The sequence below is a fragment of the Caretta caretta genome, chromosome 9 (genome assembly GCF_965140235.1).
Source record: "Caretta caretta isolate rCarCar2 chromosome 9, rCarCar1.hap1, whole genome shotgun sequence".
Lineage (NCBI taxonomy): Eukaryota > Metazoa > Chordata > Testudines > Cheloniidae > Caretta > Caretta caretta.
The window spans coordinates 27,562,025-27,578,660 of NC_134214.1; the positions used below are offsets into that span (position 1 = coordinate 27,562,025).

Here is a 16,636-nt window from a genome sequence, read left to right on the forward strand (position 1 = left end):
GCCAGAAGCTGGGACTGGGTGACAGGGGGTGGGGATCACTCAAAATTGCCCTGTTCTGTTCATTCCTTCTCAGACATGGCTTCCTTGGCCAGGCTCTTGACATCGGTGCCTGGCAGATGTTCTTCCCTGCAGGTTTTGGAGGGTCAGGCACAGAAGCGCATTATGTGCAAAAGCATAGTGTGCATCCCTGAGCATCCACAGAGTCACTGCACAGTCCTGGGGTGAGGAGGATTCCTTTATTCACAATCACATGGGACAGCTCAGTACACAGCCCCGTTACTCAGGCTGTGCAGTAGGGTGATGATTTTGCCCAAACTAAATTCCAGTGCACAAATGTGAAAAGGAAGCTATGTGAGTACTTTAAAACCAGATAGTTGCTAGTCATGCAATTCTAGCAACTGCTGCTGAGCGTTAAACATAATTTATGACTTCCATACATCTTGTTGCAAACCTACTCATCTAAGGTCCAGAAAGAAATTGGTACTATATCCCTGTGCATTAGGCTGCCTCTATGGGATACTGCCTTAATGTTTCTAAGGGCCCTATTTTTAATCCAAACCTCCAGAGGCATTTTTAGCAGCTAAAAAGGACCAATTAAAAGGCATTCTTACTGTAACCAGAAAAGGAGTACTTGTGGCACCTTAGAGACTAACCAATTTATTTGAGCATAAGCTTTCGTGAGCTACAGCTCACTGCATTTACTGTAACCACTCATTTGAAATCTAGCTGATTTTAGTAAACATTTAACCTTGCTTAAAATTGCCTGATTGGAATGGAAGGCTACACACACAATATTTATTTTAAAATATTACACCTGCGTCATAATATTTATAGCACTAATCATTTTTGAGCCGAGCACAACAATTCTACAGACATACATGTAATCTCAAATGACATATCAAGCTGCATGAATTTTTTTAAAATCTACAGTGATACAATTTTTTGCTACGGGGTTGGTCATCATGGAACAGGAAATTCCTGTTAAGTCAGTGGAAAGTAGCTATTAAGTAGCTAATTGTTGTTAAGTCAGTGGAAAGTCATATTTACCTATGCCGTATCATAGATACTTAGGGCCCAATTCTATCTCACTGCTGAGAATTAGGAGCAATTCCACTCAAGTCAGTGGAGCTGAACTGTTGTAAATGAACTGTTGGAGTGAACGGTTAGTCACTGTGCTTAGCATAACACTCTCTCTCTCATCATATGAATTTCAGTAAGGAGTTATGAAATAAAAATAGTAGGAGAGCTCAGACCATAGGCTTTGGTTTTAAAGAATTCACCCAAGTATTACTACGATACCATGGAACTGAAGAGACAGCTCATTGTTAAAAATCACGGCTTGTCTACATTACCCGCTCGATCGACGGGCAGCAATCAATCCAGCAGGGGTCAATTTATCACGTCTAATCCAGACACAGTAAATCAACTGCCGAGCACTCTCCCGTTGACTCCGGTACACCACCAGAGCAAGAGGCGCAGGCAGAGTCGACGGGAGAGCGTCGGCCATCGACTTACCGCAGTGAGGACACCGTGGTAAGTAGAGCTAAGTACGTCAACTTCAGTTATGTTATTCACGTAGCTGAAGTTGCGTAACTCAGATCAATTCCTGCTCCCTCCCCTCCCCCCAGTGTAGACCAGGACTCAGAGACAGACAGACTGAACATTGCTTTTTGGCCTGTACACAAACAGCTGGGTAAATCTACTGTATCTCGCATGAAAGCAAGCATAAGGCAAAGAGTATGTGTGCTGTAGTCTGTGATCACATCGAAGGCTTTTTTTTGTTTCCTCAAGCCAATTTGTTCAAAGTTAGTAACGCAGAGGCCATCACCCTGCTAAGCTACAGGTATAGTCAGTCAGTCAGTCAATCAGAAACCAGGAACAATCAGTCATCTCCTGCTTAAAGTTTCACTTCATCAATACAGTATCTATTCCCCCCTCATGCAGCTGTGGAGCAACTAGTCCTGGTCACAAAATGAAGATAGATTATGAATACAGTCTGAGTCTCTCTAATTAGAGCAAAAAGAAAAGGAGTACTTGTGGCACCTTAGAGACTAACCAATTTATTTGAGCATGAGCTTTCGTGAGCTCACGAAAGCTCATGCTCAAATAAATTGGTTAGTCTCTAAGGTGCCACAAGTACTCCTTTTCTTTTTGCGAATACAGACTAACACGGCTGTTCCTCTGAAACCTCTAATTAGAGCACATCCTAACAATCTTATGGCCAAATCTTGAGGCCAACACTCTCTCACATCCTCCATCTCTGCTGATCACTTCCCTCCTGCCTGAAATGCTGTCCTCCCTTGCCTTTTGTGATGCTGTACTCCCTGGTTCTCCTCCTGCCTCTCCTTCAAGGACTCTTTTGGTGGGCAGAAAGGACAGTTAACTGTTCCGTAACTGGTGTTCAAGAGGTATTGCTCATGTCAATTCCACAGTAGGTGTGCATGCTCGCCACGTGCACCGGTGCCAGAAGTTTTTCCCTTAGCAGTACCCATAGGGGGAGCGTTGCTGCGACCCCTGGAGTGGCGCCTCTATAGCGCGCGATAAGGAGAGCCGCGCGCTCCCCCCACCCTCAGTTCCTTCTTGCCGAACCAACTCTGACAGAGGGGAAGGAGGGCGGGATGTGGAATAGACGTGAGTAACACATCTCAAAGAACGCCAGTTATGGAACAGGTAACTGTCCTTTCTTCTTCGAGTGCTTGCTCATGTATATTCCACAGTAGGTGATTACAAGCTATGTCTGATGGAGGTGGGTAGGAGTTCACAGATTCCCTGGCTGAAGCACAGCTCTACCGAAACCAGCATCACCCCCGGCGTCGGAGACAATCACATCGTGCGAGGTGAACGTGTGAACTGAGGACCAGGTAGCAGCTCTACAGATGTCTTGGATAGGGACATGGGCCACAAAGGCAGACGACAAGGCCTGAACCCTTGTCGAGTGCGCCCTCACGATCAGTGATGAGGGAACCCCTGCTAGGTCATAGCATGTGTGGATGCACAATGTAACCCACCAGGAAAGTCTCTGGGTGGAGATCAGTTGACCCTTCATGCGCTCGGCTGAAGTGACAAATAGTTGCGAAGACCTGCGGAACGGCTTAGTCCGATCCAGATAAAAAGCCAGTGCCCTGCGCACATCGAGCATATGGAGGCGGCGTTCCTCATTAGAGGCATGAGGTTTGGGGCAGAGGACAGGCAGGAAGATGTCCTGGCTCATGTGGAAGGCAGAGACCACCTTAGGGAGGAATGCAGGGTGTGGGCAGAGCTGAACCTTGTCCTTGTGAAAGACCGTTGGGGGAGGGGGAAGCCTTGCAGATCAGGGCCCTGAGCTCTGAAACCCACCGAGCTGACATGATAGCCACGAGGAAGGCTACCTTCCATGAAAGGCGAGACCAGGAGCATGTGGCCATGGGCTCAAACAGGGGCCCCGTGAGGCGGGATAACACCAAGTTTAGATCCCACTGTGGAACAGGGGTTCTAGCATATGGAAAGGACCAGTCTAGCCCTTTGAGGAAACGCGCGGTCATGGCATAGGAAAAAACCGAGCAGCCCTGGACTGGCGGATGGAACGCCGATATAGCCACCACGTGCACCCTGACGGAGGAAGGTACCAGACCGTGAGGTCTAAGGTGAAGGAGGATAAGCCGGAGAGGGGCAGACCCTGGGGAAGTACCCCGCTCACCCACCCACCTGGAGAACCTGGACCACTTTGCCAAGTAGGCTTGGCACATGGGTGGCTTCCTACTTTCTAGGAGGACACGCCTGATCCCTTCCGAACACCTTCTCTCCTCTGCATCTAGCCATTGAGCAGCCACGCTGTCAAATGGAGGGTGGCCAGGTTGGGATGGAGGCGGCGGACCGGGTGCTGGGAAAGTAGGTCTGGGCGGAGCAGCAACAGCCGCGGAGGGACCACCAGCAAGTTCAGGAGGGTCCTGTAACAATGCTGCCGGGACCAAGCTGGGGCGATCAGGACGACGTGTGCCTTGTCCATTTTCACTTTCTCCAGGACCTTGCCAATGAGGGGGAACGGGAGAAAGGCGTAGAGGAATTGACCTGACCATGGCAGGATGAAGGCATCTGAGATCGCGTTCCTCCCCACCCCCACCTAGAACAGAACTGGTGGCAACAACAGTTCTGTCGGGTCACAAACAGGTCTATTTGGGGAGTGCCCCACGCTTGGAAGAGCTGGTGAGTGACCTCCAAGTGGAGCGACCACTTGTGTTGGGAGGAGAAAACCCTGCTCAGGCAATCAGCCTGTGTGTTGTTGACTCCTGGTAGGTGGAAAGCCTTCAGGGAGATGTCGTGGGCTATACAAAACTCCCAGAGCCTGATGGCTTCCTGGCAGAGGGACGAGGACCTCGCCCCGCCTTGCTTGTTGATGTAAAATATCGCAGCGGTGTTGTCCGTGAATACTCTGACCACCTTGCCATGCAGTTGTGAGCCGAAAGCCACACAGGCTAAGCGTATTGCCCTGAGCTCCCTGACATTTGTGTGAAGGGACAACTCCGAGGCCGACCACATCCCTTGGGTCTGTGAGCTCCCTGTGAGCTCCCCCAGCCCAAGTCCAACACATCGGACACTAGGTCTAGCGAGGGGGTTGGGCCCCAGAAGGGAATCCCCTGGAGCATATTGACCAGGCAGGACCTCCATTTTAGCAAGGCGATCACCAGCGCTGGTACCGTGAGGACTTTGTCTAGCCTGTCCCAGGCCTGGGAGAACTCTGAGGCCAGCCAGAGTTGGAGGGGCCTCATCCGAAGTCTGGCGTGGTGAACCACGTATGTGCACGCCACCATGTGGCCCAGGAGCTGCAGGCTTGCCCTGGCTGTGGTCACGGGGAACTCCATGACCGAGGATATGAGCCCCTTCAGGGTCTGGAACATGCCCGGGGAAGGGAGGCTGTGGCCTTGAAGGCATCCAGGAGAGCGCCTATGAATTCTGTGCGCTACACCAGAACCAATGTCGACTTGGCCTCGTTTACTAGGAGGCCCAGGTTGGCACAAGTAGCCAAGAGCAGTTCCACATGGTCCTGTACCTGAGACCGCAAGCTGGCCTTGAGCAGCCAGTCATCGAGGTAGGAAAATATCTGGACACCTCAGCATCTGAGGTAGGCCACCACGACCGCCATACACTTTGTGAATACGTTGGGTGCAGTAGACAGGCCAAATGGGAGGACCGTAAACTGGTAGTGGTCCTGTCCCACCAAGAAACGAAGGAAGCGTCTGTGCCCCTCGAATATACTGATATGGAAGTATGTCCCCTGAAGGTCCAGGGCAGCATACCTATCGCCAGGGTCCAGAGAGGGTATGATACATGCCAGAGAGACCATGCGGAACTGACATTTGGCCATGAACCAATTGAGGTCTCGCAAATCCAGGATAGGCCTGAGCCCCCCTTTCGCCTTCGGGATAAGGAAGTAATGGGAGTAAAATCCTTTTCCCTGGAACTCCCTTGGAACTTTCTCCACAGCTCCCAAGCTGAGGAGCCGACCCACTTCCTGCTCTAGCAGGGATACATGTGATGGGTCCCCCCTGCCGTCCCAGGGAGGGGGGTGGGAAGGCGGGAGTGAGACAAACTGTAGCGTGTAGCCCTGGGAAATGGTGTTGAGGACTCAATGGTCCGATGTTATTTCGGAACCATTCCGCAAAGAACGCATACAAGCGGTTGCTAAAGGCAAACTTTATTGGTAGGAGGGTCCTCTCAGGAGGCACCCGGGTACCCTCCTGCAACCAGTCAAAAACGCCTCTTTTCCTGCTCCTTGCCCCTCGAGGACCCAGGCTGCGGGGCAGAGCGAGAATGCCTCTGAGGTCGCCTCTTTTGGGTCTTGGACCTCTTATAGGCGGGTTCATATCTTGGCTGGGGAGCCGGGGCAGGAGCCTGAGGCTTAGGCTTGTCCTTGGCAGGCGGGACGTAAAGCCCGAGGGTTTGCAGGGTAGTACGTGAGTCCTTCATGCCATGAAGTTTCACGTCTGTTTGTTCCAGAAACAGGTCCTTGCCATCGAAGGGAAGATCCTGCATCACAGACTGTGCCTCCGTAGAGAGCCCCGACAGCAGTAGCCACAACACCTGTGCACGGACACCACCGAGGCCATGGACCGAGCAGCCATGTCAGCTGCATCCAATGCTGCCTGCAGAGCAGCCTTTGCGACAGCGGCACCCTCCTCCACAAGTGCCTTAAATTCCTTCCTTTCACACTCCGGAAGGGAGGGTTTGAATTTGGGCAGTGACCCCCACAAGTTAAACTCATAACGGCTAAGGAGGGCTTAGTGGTTGGCCACGCCGAGCTGGAAAGTGGACAACGAATAAAGCTTCCTAACAAACAAGTCCAGCCTTCTAGAGTCCTTATCTTGGGTGTGGGTCCTGGTTGACCACGTCTTTCCCTCGGATTTACAGACACCACCACTAGGGAGTTGGGGGCCTGGTGGGTATAAAGATACTCGTTCCCTTTCATGGGCACAAAATATTTGTGCTTTGCCTTCTTTGATATTGGCGCAAGGGAGGCCGGCATTTGCCAGAGGGCATTGGAAATGTTAGCCACCCCTTCATGCAGTGGTAGGCCCAGTACCGAAGACGAGGGGACATTGAGGAGTGAGTCTGAGGGTCCCGCCATCTCCTCAGCTTGGAGTTGGAGGCTCGACGCTACTTGCTTCAGTAGCTCCTGGTGAACCCTGAAGTCCTCCTGTGGTGCGGAGGGGGGTGGGGCTGCAACCTTGTCATCTGGAGCGGAGGAGGAGGCCAGTATGGAGCTCTGCACGTCGGCTGGCGCAGCAGGATCCACCCTTTGGTCGGACTCCACGTGCAGTGCCAAGGATCCATGACCCGCCGATCTATTCCTTGGAAGCCTGGATAGTGAGGCGGAGGGAGCCTCAGATGCCCCTGCTACTGAACGAGCCCCTGGCTGGGCATGCAGAGGGGGTCAGGGGATCCACTGGCACCACTGTCCCTGCCATGGGAGCCCTTGCCACTGATCGTACAACCAGTTGGTCGGGTTGGCTGGGCTGGGACGTAGGGAGCCGCGGGTGGGTCGAGGTCGGGGTTACCAACGACCTATCAGTACTATGGGAGCAATACGATCAATAGTGCCGAGGACAACGTCTTCCACAGGACCGGGACTCCAACATCGAGGAACACTGCCGCCTCGAGCCACTACTTCTCGAGACGCTGCAACACCTAGATCCACGACGATGCGGAGCTGGCAATCCCCACCGGGAGTCATGGGCATGGTGCCTAAAGGAGAGAGAACTGGAGCGCGAATGGCAATGGCACCCGCGTCAGGAGTGGCTATGGTAGCTCCAATGAGAAAAGGAGCGCATACGGCGCCTTTGCCTGTCCCGTCGATACTCTCTGCTCAGCGTGGAGCGGTGCCTGGAACTCCAATCCGACGGCACCCGACCAGACAACCTAGTGGGTGACGAAAGTGGAGGCTGGAGACTGTGCCCTGACAGGATGCTGTGTGGGCCCAAGAGCAGTCCCTTGACTGGGATCTGCGTCGGGTTGGGGTCGACTGCCTAGAGCCCAGCAGCGGCTTGCCTCTAGAGCGGGGCCCGGGTGCCGGTGGTGCCTCGGGGACCTGCAGAGTCATAATGTCTCGGGCCGCCTGCAGGGCCTCCGGGGTCAAAGACATCCGGACATCAGGAGAGGCCTGAGTCGATGCAACCGGGCTGCTCCACTCAACATGAGTCGGAGCTCTGGAGCCCGGGGGGGAACTGGGGCTGCCCAACTCAGGTCTAGCCTCTCCCCTTGCTTTTTCTTGACGCTGCTGAGAAGATGGGGCCTTTCTCTGTTTCTTAGACGGGGAGCGGTGCCAGCCACTGGAAGGTGCCAGGGGATCACTGCGCACCGAAGACAAGGTGCCCGGTGCCGAATCTGCTCGGGACACCGGGGTTGGGGCTAGTGCCGACTCCATGAGAAGGGCCCGAAGTCTAATGACTCTTTCCTTTTTGGTTCTAGGTTTAAAGGACCCGCAGATCTTACAGCGGTCGCTAATGTGGGATTGACCCAAGAAGCGGAGACAGTCGGCGTGCGGGTCACTTCTGGGCATCGAACATCTGCAAGAGTCACACGATTTAAACCCCGGGGCACAGGGCATGCTCCGGCCCAAACGCTAACTAACTGAACTGAAACTTGTTGAACACACACACACACACACACAGATGCCACTAACAACAAACGACAAGTTCTGGGACGAGCTACAGCGAAGCGAAGCTGAAGCAAGTAGTTTCCGACACACGCTCACTGGCAGCAAGAAGGAACTGAGGGTGGGGGGAGCGCGCAGCTCCCCTTATAGCGCGCTACAGAGGTGCCACTCCAGGGGTCGCAGCAGCACTCCCCCTACGGGTACTGCTAAGGGAAAAACTTCCAGCACCGGTGCACGTGGTGAGCATGCACACCTACTGTGGAAAACACATGAGCAAGCACTCGAAAAAGAGCCCCACCCACTTTCTGCAAGTATCCCACACAGGCCTCAGTATTTAGTCCACTCTTCCCCCTCTAGATCCTCATTTTGGGTGACCTCATCTACTCATGCAGTTTCAAAATGCCATCTTTATGTTGATGATTCTCAAAATCGTCCTGCCCACTGTCTTACTCAATCCATTTATGTACCTCCTCCCCTGCATGTGTCGCTGTAATTCAAACTTGCATAGCCAAAGCTGAACCCCTATTTTTCAGCCCATAGCTTCTTCACTTCCCCATTCTCTGTCACTGATGCCATTCCGCCCCCCACCCACCCACACACACCATCCACTCCAAGGGAGGACATCTGCAATTCCCCCTCTCAGCTACCCAACATGTTCGTGAAGCTGCTAAGACCATCTCTCTGGCCCAATCTGACTACATCGCCTCCCTCTTGATCCTCTGCTTCTCCACTGCAACAAAGTTTAAACTTCAAGGCCCTGCCTAACACTTTCACTCAACACCTTCTCTTATCCACATTTGCGTTCACATTACCCCCAGCCCTTAAACTCTTCCAGCCCTGATGCCCCATCATTCATTTCTCCCACAACTACTTCCACATTTGTTTCGTCACACTACTTCCATACTTGAATTGCGCTTCCTCAGCTGGTTTACCAGGTCACTCCACTACCCTCATCAAACGTCTCCCTGCAGCAAAGTAACGACTCACTGGCACGGCGCCTCCTGCTGGTCATCTCGGGAATTAGCTCTCCAACCTCCGGAGCGCCCTCTGCAGGCCAGTGTCTCACCTGCCTTATGGCCCCCCGTGTCCCTCCTGGACCCCGGTGCCCCTTACCCTGGGGTTCTGCCCACCGCAGTACCCCACAGTCTGGGTCTCCTCTCCCAGGGGAACCCCCAACCCTCTAAACCCACCTTGCCTCAGTGGCTACTGCCAGTCATCATCTACCCCCCACTCACTGGGGCAGATTGCAGTGTAATGGCCACGCATCACTGGCAAGGAGGTTGGACCAGCTGCCTCTGCCTATCCTCAGGCTGCCCCTCTGCAGCCCCAGTACCTTTTGGGACTTTACCAAGGCCTGCAGCCTGGGGTTTTACCAGGCTGGAGCTCCCCAGCTCCCTTTGCCCTTCCCCAGCACTGCTCTGCTTAAGGCACCTCACTCTCAGGCAGCTAGCCCTTCCCATTCCTGGGCTAGAGTGAGACTCCCTCAGCTTCTGGCCCTCAGCCCTCTTATAGGGCCAGCTGTGGCCTGACTGGGGCATGGGCCTGGCTGTGGCTGCTTCCCCCCAATCAGCCTAGCTTTTTCCCAGCTGCAGCCCTCTCCAGGGCTGCTTGAACCCCTTCAGGGCTGGAGCAGGGTAACTACCCCACTACACTCCCTAAGAGCCATTTGTTCTATGACAGCTGAAAGAAATAAAAAGATTTATTTTTACTTCTTCCATAAAAAAAAATCCTTCATGGAATCAATAAGATAAGATGGTGGCAAAGCACCACTCCAAACATCTGATTTTTTGATCTCTTCATTCTAAGGTCTTCATGGCAGGGGGCGTGTCTTCCCTGTACAGTGCCTAGCACTTTTGGGGCACTCCTATAGTGTAAAATAAACACTACCATAATTTACTGTTTTCATGATGAAGTTTTACAATTCATCAACCATGGAAGCAGGAAAAAAAAATGCCAAACATGCTATGGTGGCTTCCTATCAATCAGGGATAATGCATACAGTCCTATCAATCAGGGATAACTCATACAGACATGCTATGGTGGCTTCCTATCAATGAGGGATAATGCATACAGTCCTTCATACTGAATTTTGCTTTAAATAATTGTTAGTGTGCAGATACTCTGGTGCTGTGAGCACTATAAAAAACAAGGACAGGCCACAATGTTACATAAATGGTTAGCTAAAAATAGGAGTACAGGCATAAGCCCATGATTGAGAGCTTCTTGTTGCAAACACAGAGACAGCTTGCATCTAACAGACTGAAATCAAGATACAAGATACAACCAGATACAAGTCAGAGGCCTTCTAGCTGAGTACAGATCTACTCTCTTGCGTATGTGACTTCTACAAAGGTAAAGATGAAGTACAGCTGGTATAAGTAAACTTGCAAGGCCCATAAAGGTGCCTCATAACAAACTGCCACCTAGTGGCTCAACTACACTTTCCTAAATTATTTACAAGGTACATGGACTAACACACAGACTGTGATTTACATTATACTCATGGTCACCACACACCTGTCAGTTATTAAGATGCAGGAGCTCTCTGAAAGTCAGTGTGCAGATGACAACATACATCAAAAGTGGTAATTTTTTCCACTGTTAAAAACTCAAATATCAGATAATGTTCAGTAAACACTGGAAAACAGCCCGTCAGCAATACAAGGCTCTCCCACTTCCTATTAGTCAACATACATATCATATCAAGCAGCAAGTTACAATCCTCTGAAAACCCTAATCAGGTTCTGCTCGTTTAAGGGAACACTTTGCAATTTAACATAAGCCTAGGAGCCAAACAGGGAGGACAGGAGGGGAAAACTAAAGTCTCTCAACCAACTGGCATAAATGTGTTTATTTTCCTCCTAATTCCTCTAACCAGCTAATGCTATATAACCAACGTGCAAGTATGTTTGACTTCAACAGATTACTGTGAGAATGCCTCATAACTCCCCACCACCATATACTGGAATAAAGTTGCCATTTCAAAGCCTTCAGAAAATGGCCTGCTCTTAGGGCAACCAGGTGTCCAGTTTACAACTTGGAACAACCGGTTGAAAAGGGACCCTGGCGGCTCTGGTCAGCACCACTGACTGGGCCATTAAAAGCCCGGTCAGCGGTGCTAATGCAAGCTAGTCCCTACCTGTCCTGGGCACCGTGCTCCGCCCTGGAAGTGGCCAGTAGGTCCAGCTCCTAGGTGGGGGGCGGGGCACCACGGGCGCCGCGTGCTGCCCCAACCCCGAGCACCAGCTCCGCACTCCCATTGACCGGTTCCCAGCCAGTGGGAGCTGGGGGAAAGTGCCTGCAGGAGAGAGCAGCACATGCCATGGAGCCTTCTGTCCCCTCCCCGACGGCCTAGGAGCCAGACCTGCTGGCCACTTCTGGGGTGCAGCACGGAGCCAGGACAGGCAGGCAGCCTGCCTTAGCCCCGCTGCACCACTGACCAGGAGCTGCCCGAGATAAGCCCACGCCCCAACCCTGAGCCTTCTCCTGCATCCCAGAGCCTGTACCCCCTGCCCAGAATCCTCACCCTCCTGCACCTCAACCCCCTGCCCCAGCCCAGAGCCCCCCCACATACCCTGAACCCCTCATCTCCATCCCCAGCCCAGAGCCCTCACCCCTCGCACATCCCAACCCCCTGCCTAAACCCACAGCCCCCTCCCACATTCCAAATCCCTCAACCCGGAGCCCCTTTCCTGCACCCCAAAAAACTTATCCCCAGCCCCACCCAGAGCCCTCACTCCTCTCACACCCCAACCTCCTGCCCCAGCCTGGAGCCCCCTCCCACAACCTGAACCCCTAATTTCTGGCCCCACCCAGAGCCCGCACTCCCATTTAGATCCCTCACCTCCACCCGCATCCCAATCCCCTGCCCCAGCCCAGTGAAAGCGAATGAGGGTTGGGGAGAGTGAGCCACTGAGGGAAGGGGAATGTAGTGAGTGGGTGTTCAGTTTTATGCCAATAGAAAGTTGGCAACCCTACCTGCTTTGCAAAGGAAGGGCCAGATTTTAACAGAAAAATTCAGCACCCAGAACTGGGGCCAAGTTTTCAAGAGATCTCAGCTCCCATTTAGACACCAAAAATAAGGGGGAGGGGACTGATTTTGTTTTGAAAAGAACTCAAGGAATTGGGTACTGAGCTCCTTTCAAAAAAAATCCACCCCTAAGCATCACAAAGGTTACTGCTCGGCACTACACTCTTCTGAATAATCTCACCCCACACATACAGCAACAAAAGGGTGCACAAGCCAATAGTTATGGACATACTTAGTAAGGGACCAAGATCACTAAAAGAAGTTACAGGGAGTCAAACAATTAATCTGAAACATATTTCTAGGACAGGGCAAAGGGCTAACCCCCCACTCACTATCTTTCACACACACACACACACGTACGTGCAATGCTCAGCCTGATCTCACACTGTGGACCTGTTTCTGCAGCATCCCTCAGCTCACAGCTCTGCCTGCCTGGGACATGCACAACAAGCAGACCTCCTCCCCTCCCCTCAGAATCATAGGAGCAGATCTGGCCATTTGGAACATCACTTCCATAACAGAGGCAGGTAAATTAGAGTTACTCTGGTGCAGAACACAGAGAGAAAGATACAAAGCAGAGGGTCAGACAGGCCAGGAGGAAGTCAGCCCAGGTGGAGAGCAAGGAGAATGTGGTGGTACAAAGAAATGCTGAGGATGTGTGAGGGGGCAAAGAGAGGCAAGAGTGAGGGTGAGAGGAGAGCAAGAGGAGACAAACAGGTGCCAGAAGAGAAAAATAATGGGAATGACAAAAAAGACCATAAGAGAAAAAGGGGGAGGGGGAGAGAGAGAAACAGATACACAATAAGGATGGAGAAATTCCATTTTGCAGCCAGCAATGCATTTTTGTAAAATACAGACAGAAGATGAGGAATCCATTCAGACCCTGGAAAACACCAGAGCAATAAGGAAGAGCCAAATAACCTGACCCATAGAAGGAAAATGAAAACAAAATATTAAATGCTCGGAGCAACAAAGGGTGTCACTTTTCTTGTAGTTTAAGAGTTTCAGACTTTTGTTGGGGAAACCTCCCAGCTTCTTCACCATGATTTAAGATTCAGAACCTTCAGCAAATTCATCATCTTGCTTTAACATTTCTTTTTCCTCTCTATTTCCCCACCATCATTTCAGTCTAACTCCACTGCAGTAAACGCCTCTTCTTGGACCCCAGCAGAACAAAAAAATCCTTCCAACCCATCCACATACAGGAGTCTAAAATATATAGTTTGAAAGGGATCTTGCTGTAGTTCTAAAATTACCAAACTATGTAAGGGCTACAACTGTATATTTATACACGAAACAATCACAAGAATCAAATGTGTTGAAAGTTTCTGTACCAGTATCTGCTGATCTATTTAATCCACTTTGTAATTTGATCCATATGTGCTGGAACTAGTGGTACTGGAGGTGTGGAAGCACCCAATGCTTTGAAGTGGTTTCCATCATATACAGGGTTTACAGTTTGATTCAGTGGCTCTCAGAACCCCTGACTGGATCCCAATTTTCACTTTGCTACAGGAACCTAAAGGTTTGATCCATCAAAACCTTACTCACAAGTCATACTTGCATGACATTTCACTAGGACACTTGCATGAGTACGGATTACAGGATACAGCTCTAAATTAATCTTAACACAACAAGGGATGACAAAGGAAGGGAGTGGAAGATCATTCAATAGGCTTAAACACTCTGAGTGAGCTCCTGTTTCCATGGAAGTCAACAGCAAAACTCCCATTGGAACAGGATTTTATACCTATGTATATGCTTTGCAGTTAATTCTATTTTATTTTAATCTAATTAATTGAATATATCAGAATTTGCAGTTGGCATCCAGAATCAAGACTGTGGTGATAGAATCCCTGTTACAACACACATACATACCCTATAATCATGCTGTGAAATTATATAAATGCAGTATTTGTTATTAGGCTGAAGGCAGCTTTGACAGATTCTTGGAACTGTTTGAAGTGGATAGTGCTGGACTAGCCCATTATGAGCCGAAGTTAGGTTCTGCAGAAGGCTATGGGATCAATTTCACTCTTCCCATGCATGGCCTGCAGAGGTTAGTCAGCCCCAGAGGCAGATTAAGGTTTCCCAGGGCCCTGGGTCAGAGCAAGTGGGGGGCTCCTTCCCACCCCTTCCACCTGCGGTCTCACCCCGTTCTGCCCCTTCCATCTATGGGCCCGCCCACACCCCACCCCCTTCTGCCTCTTCCCTGGGAAGCAGTCCCTATGCCACCCAGTGGTCCCCTCCCCATTCCGCCCTCCCTGTGACCCATTTGCTCCTTTCTCCTCCCCGCTCCCCCACCCACTGCAGCCCCAAGACTGGAGAAGCTCTGTCCCTGCACCATAGCCCCAGCGCCATAGCGGGGAGTGACAGCTCCTCCAGTCCCGGGGCTGCAGTAGGGGTCCAGGTGCCACGCTTCTGCAGGGGACCAGGATCAGGGCGCTGGGGCTTCTCCCACCCCACCCAGTGGGTTCGGGGCACTGGGGGCTCTCTCTGCCAGAGACAGGATTGGGACCCACTGGGGGGGGCTACCCCTGCCTGGAGGCTTCTGCCAGGGTCAGGACTGCTGGGGGAGGGGTTTCTCCTGGGGACGGGGGAAGCACTTCTGGAGGAGGAGCTGCTGTGGGGACTTCCCCCGTCCCATGGCTTCTGCCAGGAATGGGGTCGGGGCTTCCCCCATCTCGCAGCTTCTGCCAGGGAATGGATCGGGGCGGGGGGCACTGCTGGGGGGGGGCGTTTCCCCATCCTGCGACTTCTGCCAGGGAAGCAGGGCACTGCTGGGGGGGTTTGCCCCCGTCCTGTGGCTTCTGCCGGCGGTGAGGTCATGGGGGGCTTCCCCTGTCCTGCAGCTTCTGCCGGAGAAAAGAGGGGTGCTGCGGGGGGGGTTGTGGGCCCAGTGGCTAATCCGCCACTGCCCAGAGCACCAGTAAGCCTCTTGGAGCAGCCCCAAGGGGATGTGATCTGGGGTTCCTAAAGAAGATTATTAAGGAAATAAAATAAGTGTTGTACCTGTTGAGAGGGATAGTTTGAGGGAATCAGGGGGGTAGGAATCTCTCCTTTCCCTCTATTCACAAGGAGGGGCAAGGGAGCTATGCTCCAGTGGAGAAAGAGTATTCCTTATAAAAAAAGGCTTAGGTCATATAACACTGAAGAAGAAGTCTCTCATAACAATGATGAACCATTTTTTCCTAACAACTAATCACCCAGTGCATGTAAACTAAACAAAGACATGAAACTTTAAGGCCAAACTTTTATAAAATTATTGCAATGAATAAAGGAATCATGAGCCTACAATTTCTGAAGTGGGTTGGGAGAACCTTAATTACCTCTTGGTTATCTTTGTTCTGGTTTGCCCAAAAAATCTTGTGATAAAGAGTCTCCATTGAATTGCTGGAATCTGATCTGTCAAAACAGTGTCGATCCAAGACCTCCAGTGTATGCAAAACTCGGCTGATGGTGACCCCTAGATATGAAAGTTTAAAAAAAAAGGAAACCAAATAGTTTACCAGAAAAATTCTTTGTTAAAACTGTTTTCACTGGATGCACACAGCACTAACGTCTGGGTGAAATGAACACAAAAGCCATCTCCAACCCCACCCCTAAAAAAGGAGGGAAATTGAATTTAATGTTTATGGTACTATGAAAGTGCTAATTTCGGTGGTGGATCTGATGACATTGGGGATTGGTCCTGCTTTGAGCAGGGGGTTGGACTAGATGACCTCCTGAGATCCCTTCCAACCCTGATATTCTATGATTCTTTGACATGGACTCCTGTCCTCAGCCAGCGTGACTAAAATCAAATTAGCTTCCCCGTTGGTCTCTGAAAAGCAAAAAGAATGGTCAGTCACTATCAACCTGGGCTAGATTTGAACCAATGCAAGACCAAACGCACTCACTCTCTTTATCAATCCTCTGAGCTACTGCAGCCCACCAAAGCTGCAGATGGTGATGTTTAGTAAGCAATAGCTGATCCAATGATGAAAGATATGGTATGCTAAATACTTTCCTGTATTCTAAAAATACATCTAGAGATTAACCAAATCCTGTCTGTTACCAGAAATCTATGCACACACAAACCCTACTATTAAAACTGCAAGTTTCTCCAGTCCTTAGGTGGTGTCCTCACTGCCCTTCTTAAAACACTCCCACCCCCAGGGATCTTTACATGCTCCCTTCTCACATCGACCAATCCTACAGTTCAGATGGGTTACATATGGTTTCCCTCAGGAGCCCAAAACCACTTAGTCCTGTGTCAGCAGGTGAGTGATGGAAGATTATCCCCTACTGACTGAAGAGGCTATTTCTGCAAATTTTCATATCCCCACTTGGTCCAAGAGCAAAGGATTCACTAAGCCCAGAACTTGAATTGTAATGATCCCTCCTGACTAATATTTATGCTAACACACCACCAATCCAAAAACGAAAAAAAAATACATGCTGCCTGTTACTGTGTGTCAGTCTATCAAATCTACGCC

General features: G+C 51.0%; 1 protein-coding gene across 8 annotated transcripts in view; it reads right to left on the bottom strand.

The window, feature by feature from the left end:
- MED12L (mediator complex subunit 12L) overlaps positions 1 to 16,636 on the bottom strand; it is a 334,051-nt gene that overhangs the window by 254,297 nt on the left and 63,118 nt on the right. For all 8 annotated transcript variants that reach the window (XM_048863447.2, XM_075132179.1, XM_048863442.2 and 5 more), the window contains exon 10: positions 15,488 to 15,624. In XM_048863447.2, the coding sequence (XP_048719404.1) occupies positions 15,488 to 15,624 (137 nt within the window). The remainder of the gene's footprint in view (positions 1 to 15,487; positions 15,625 to 16,636) is intronic.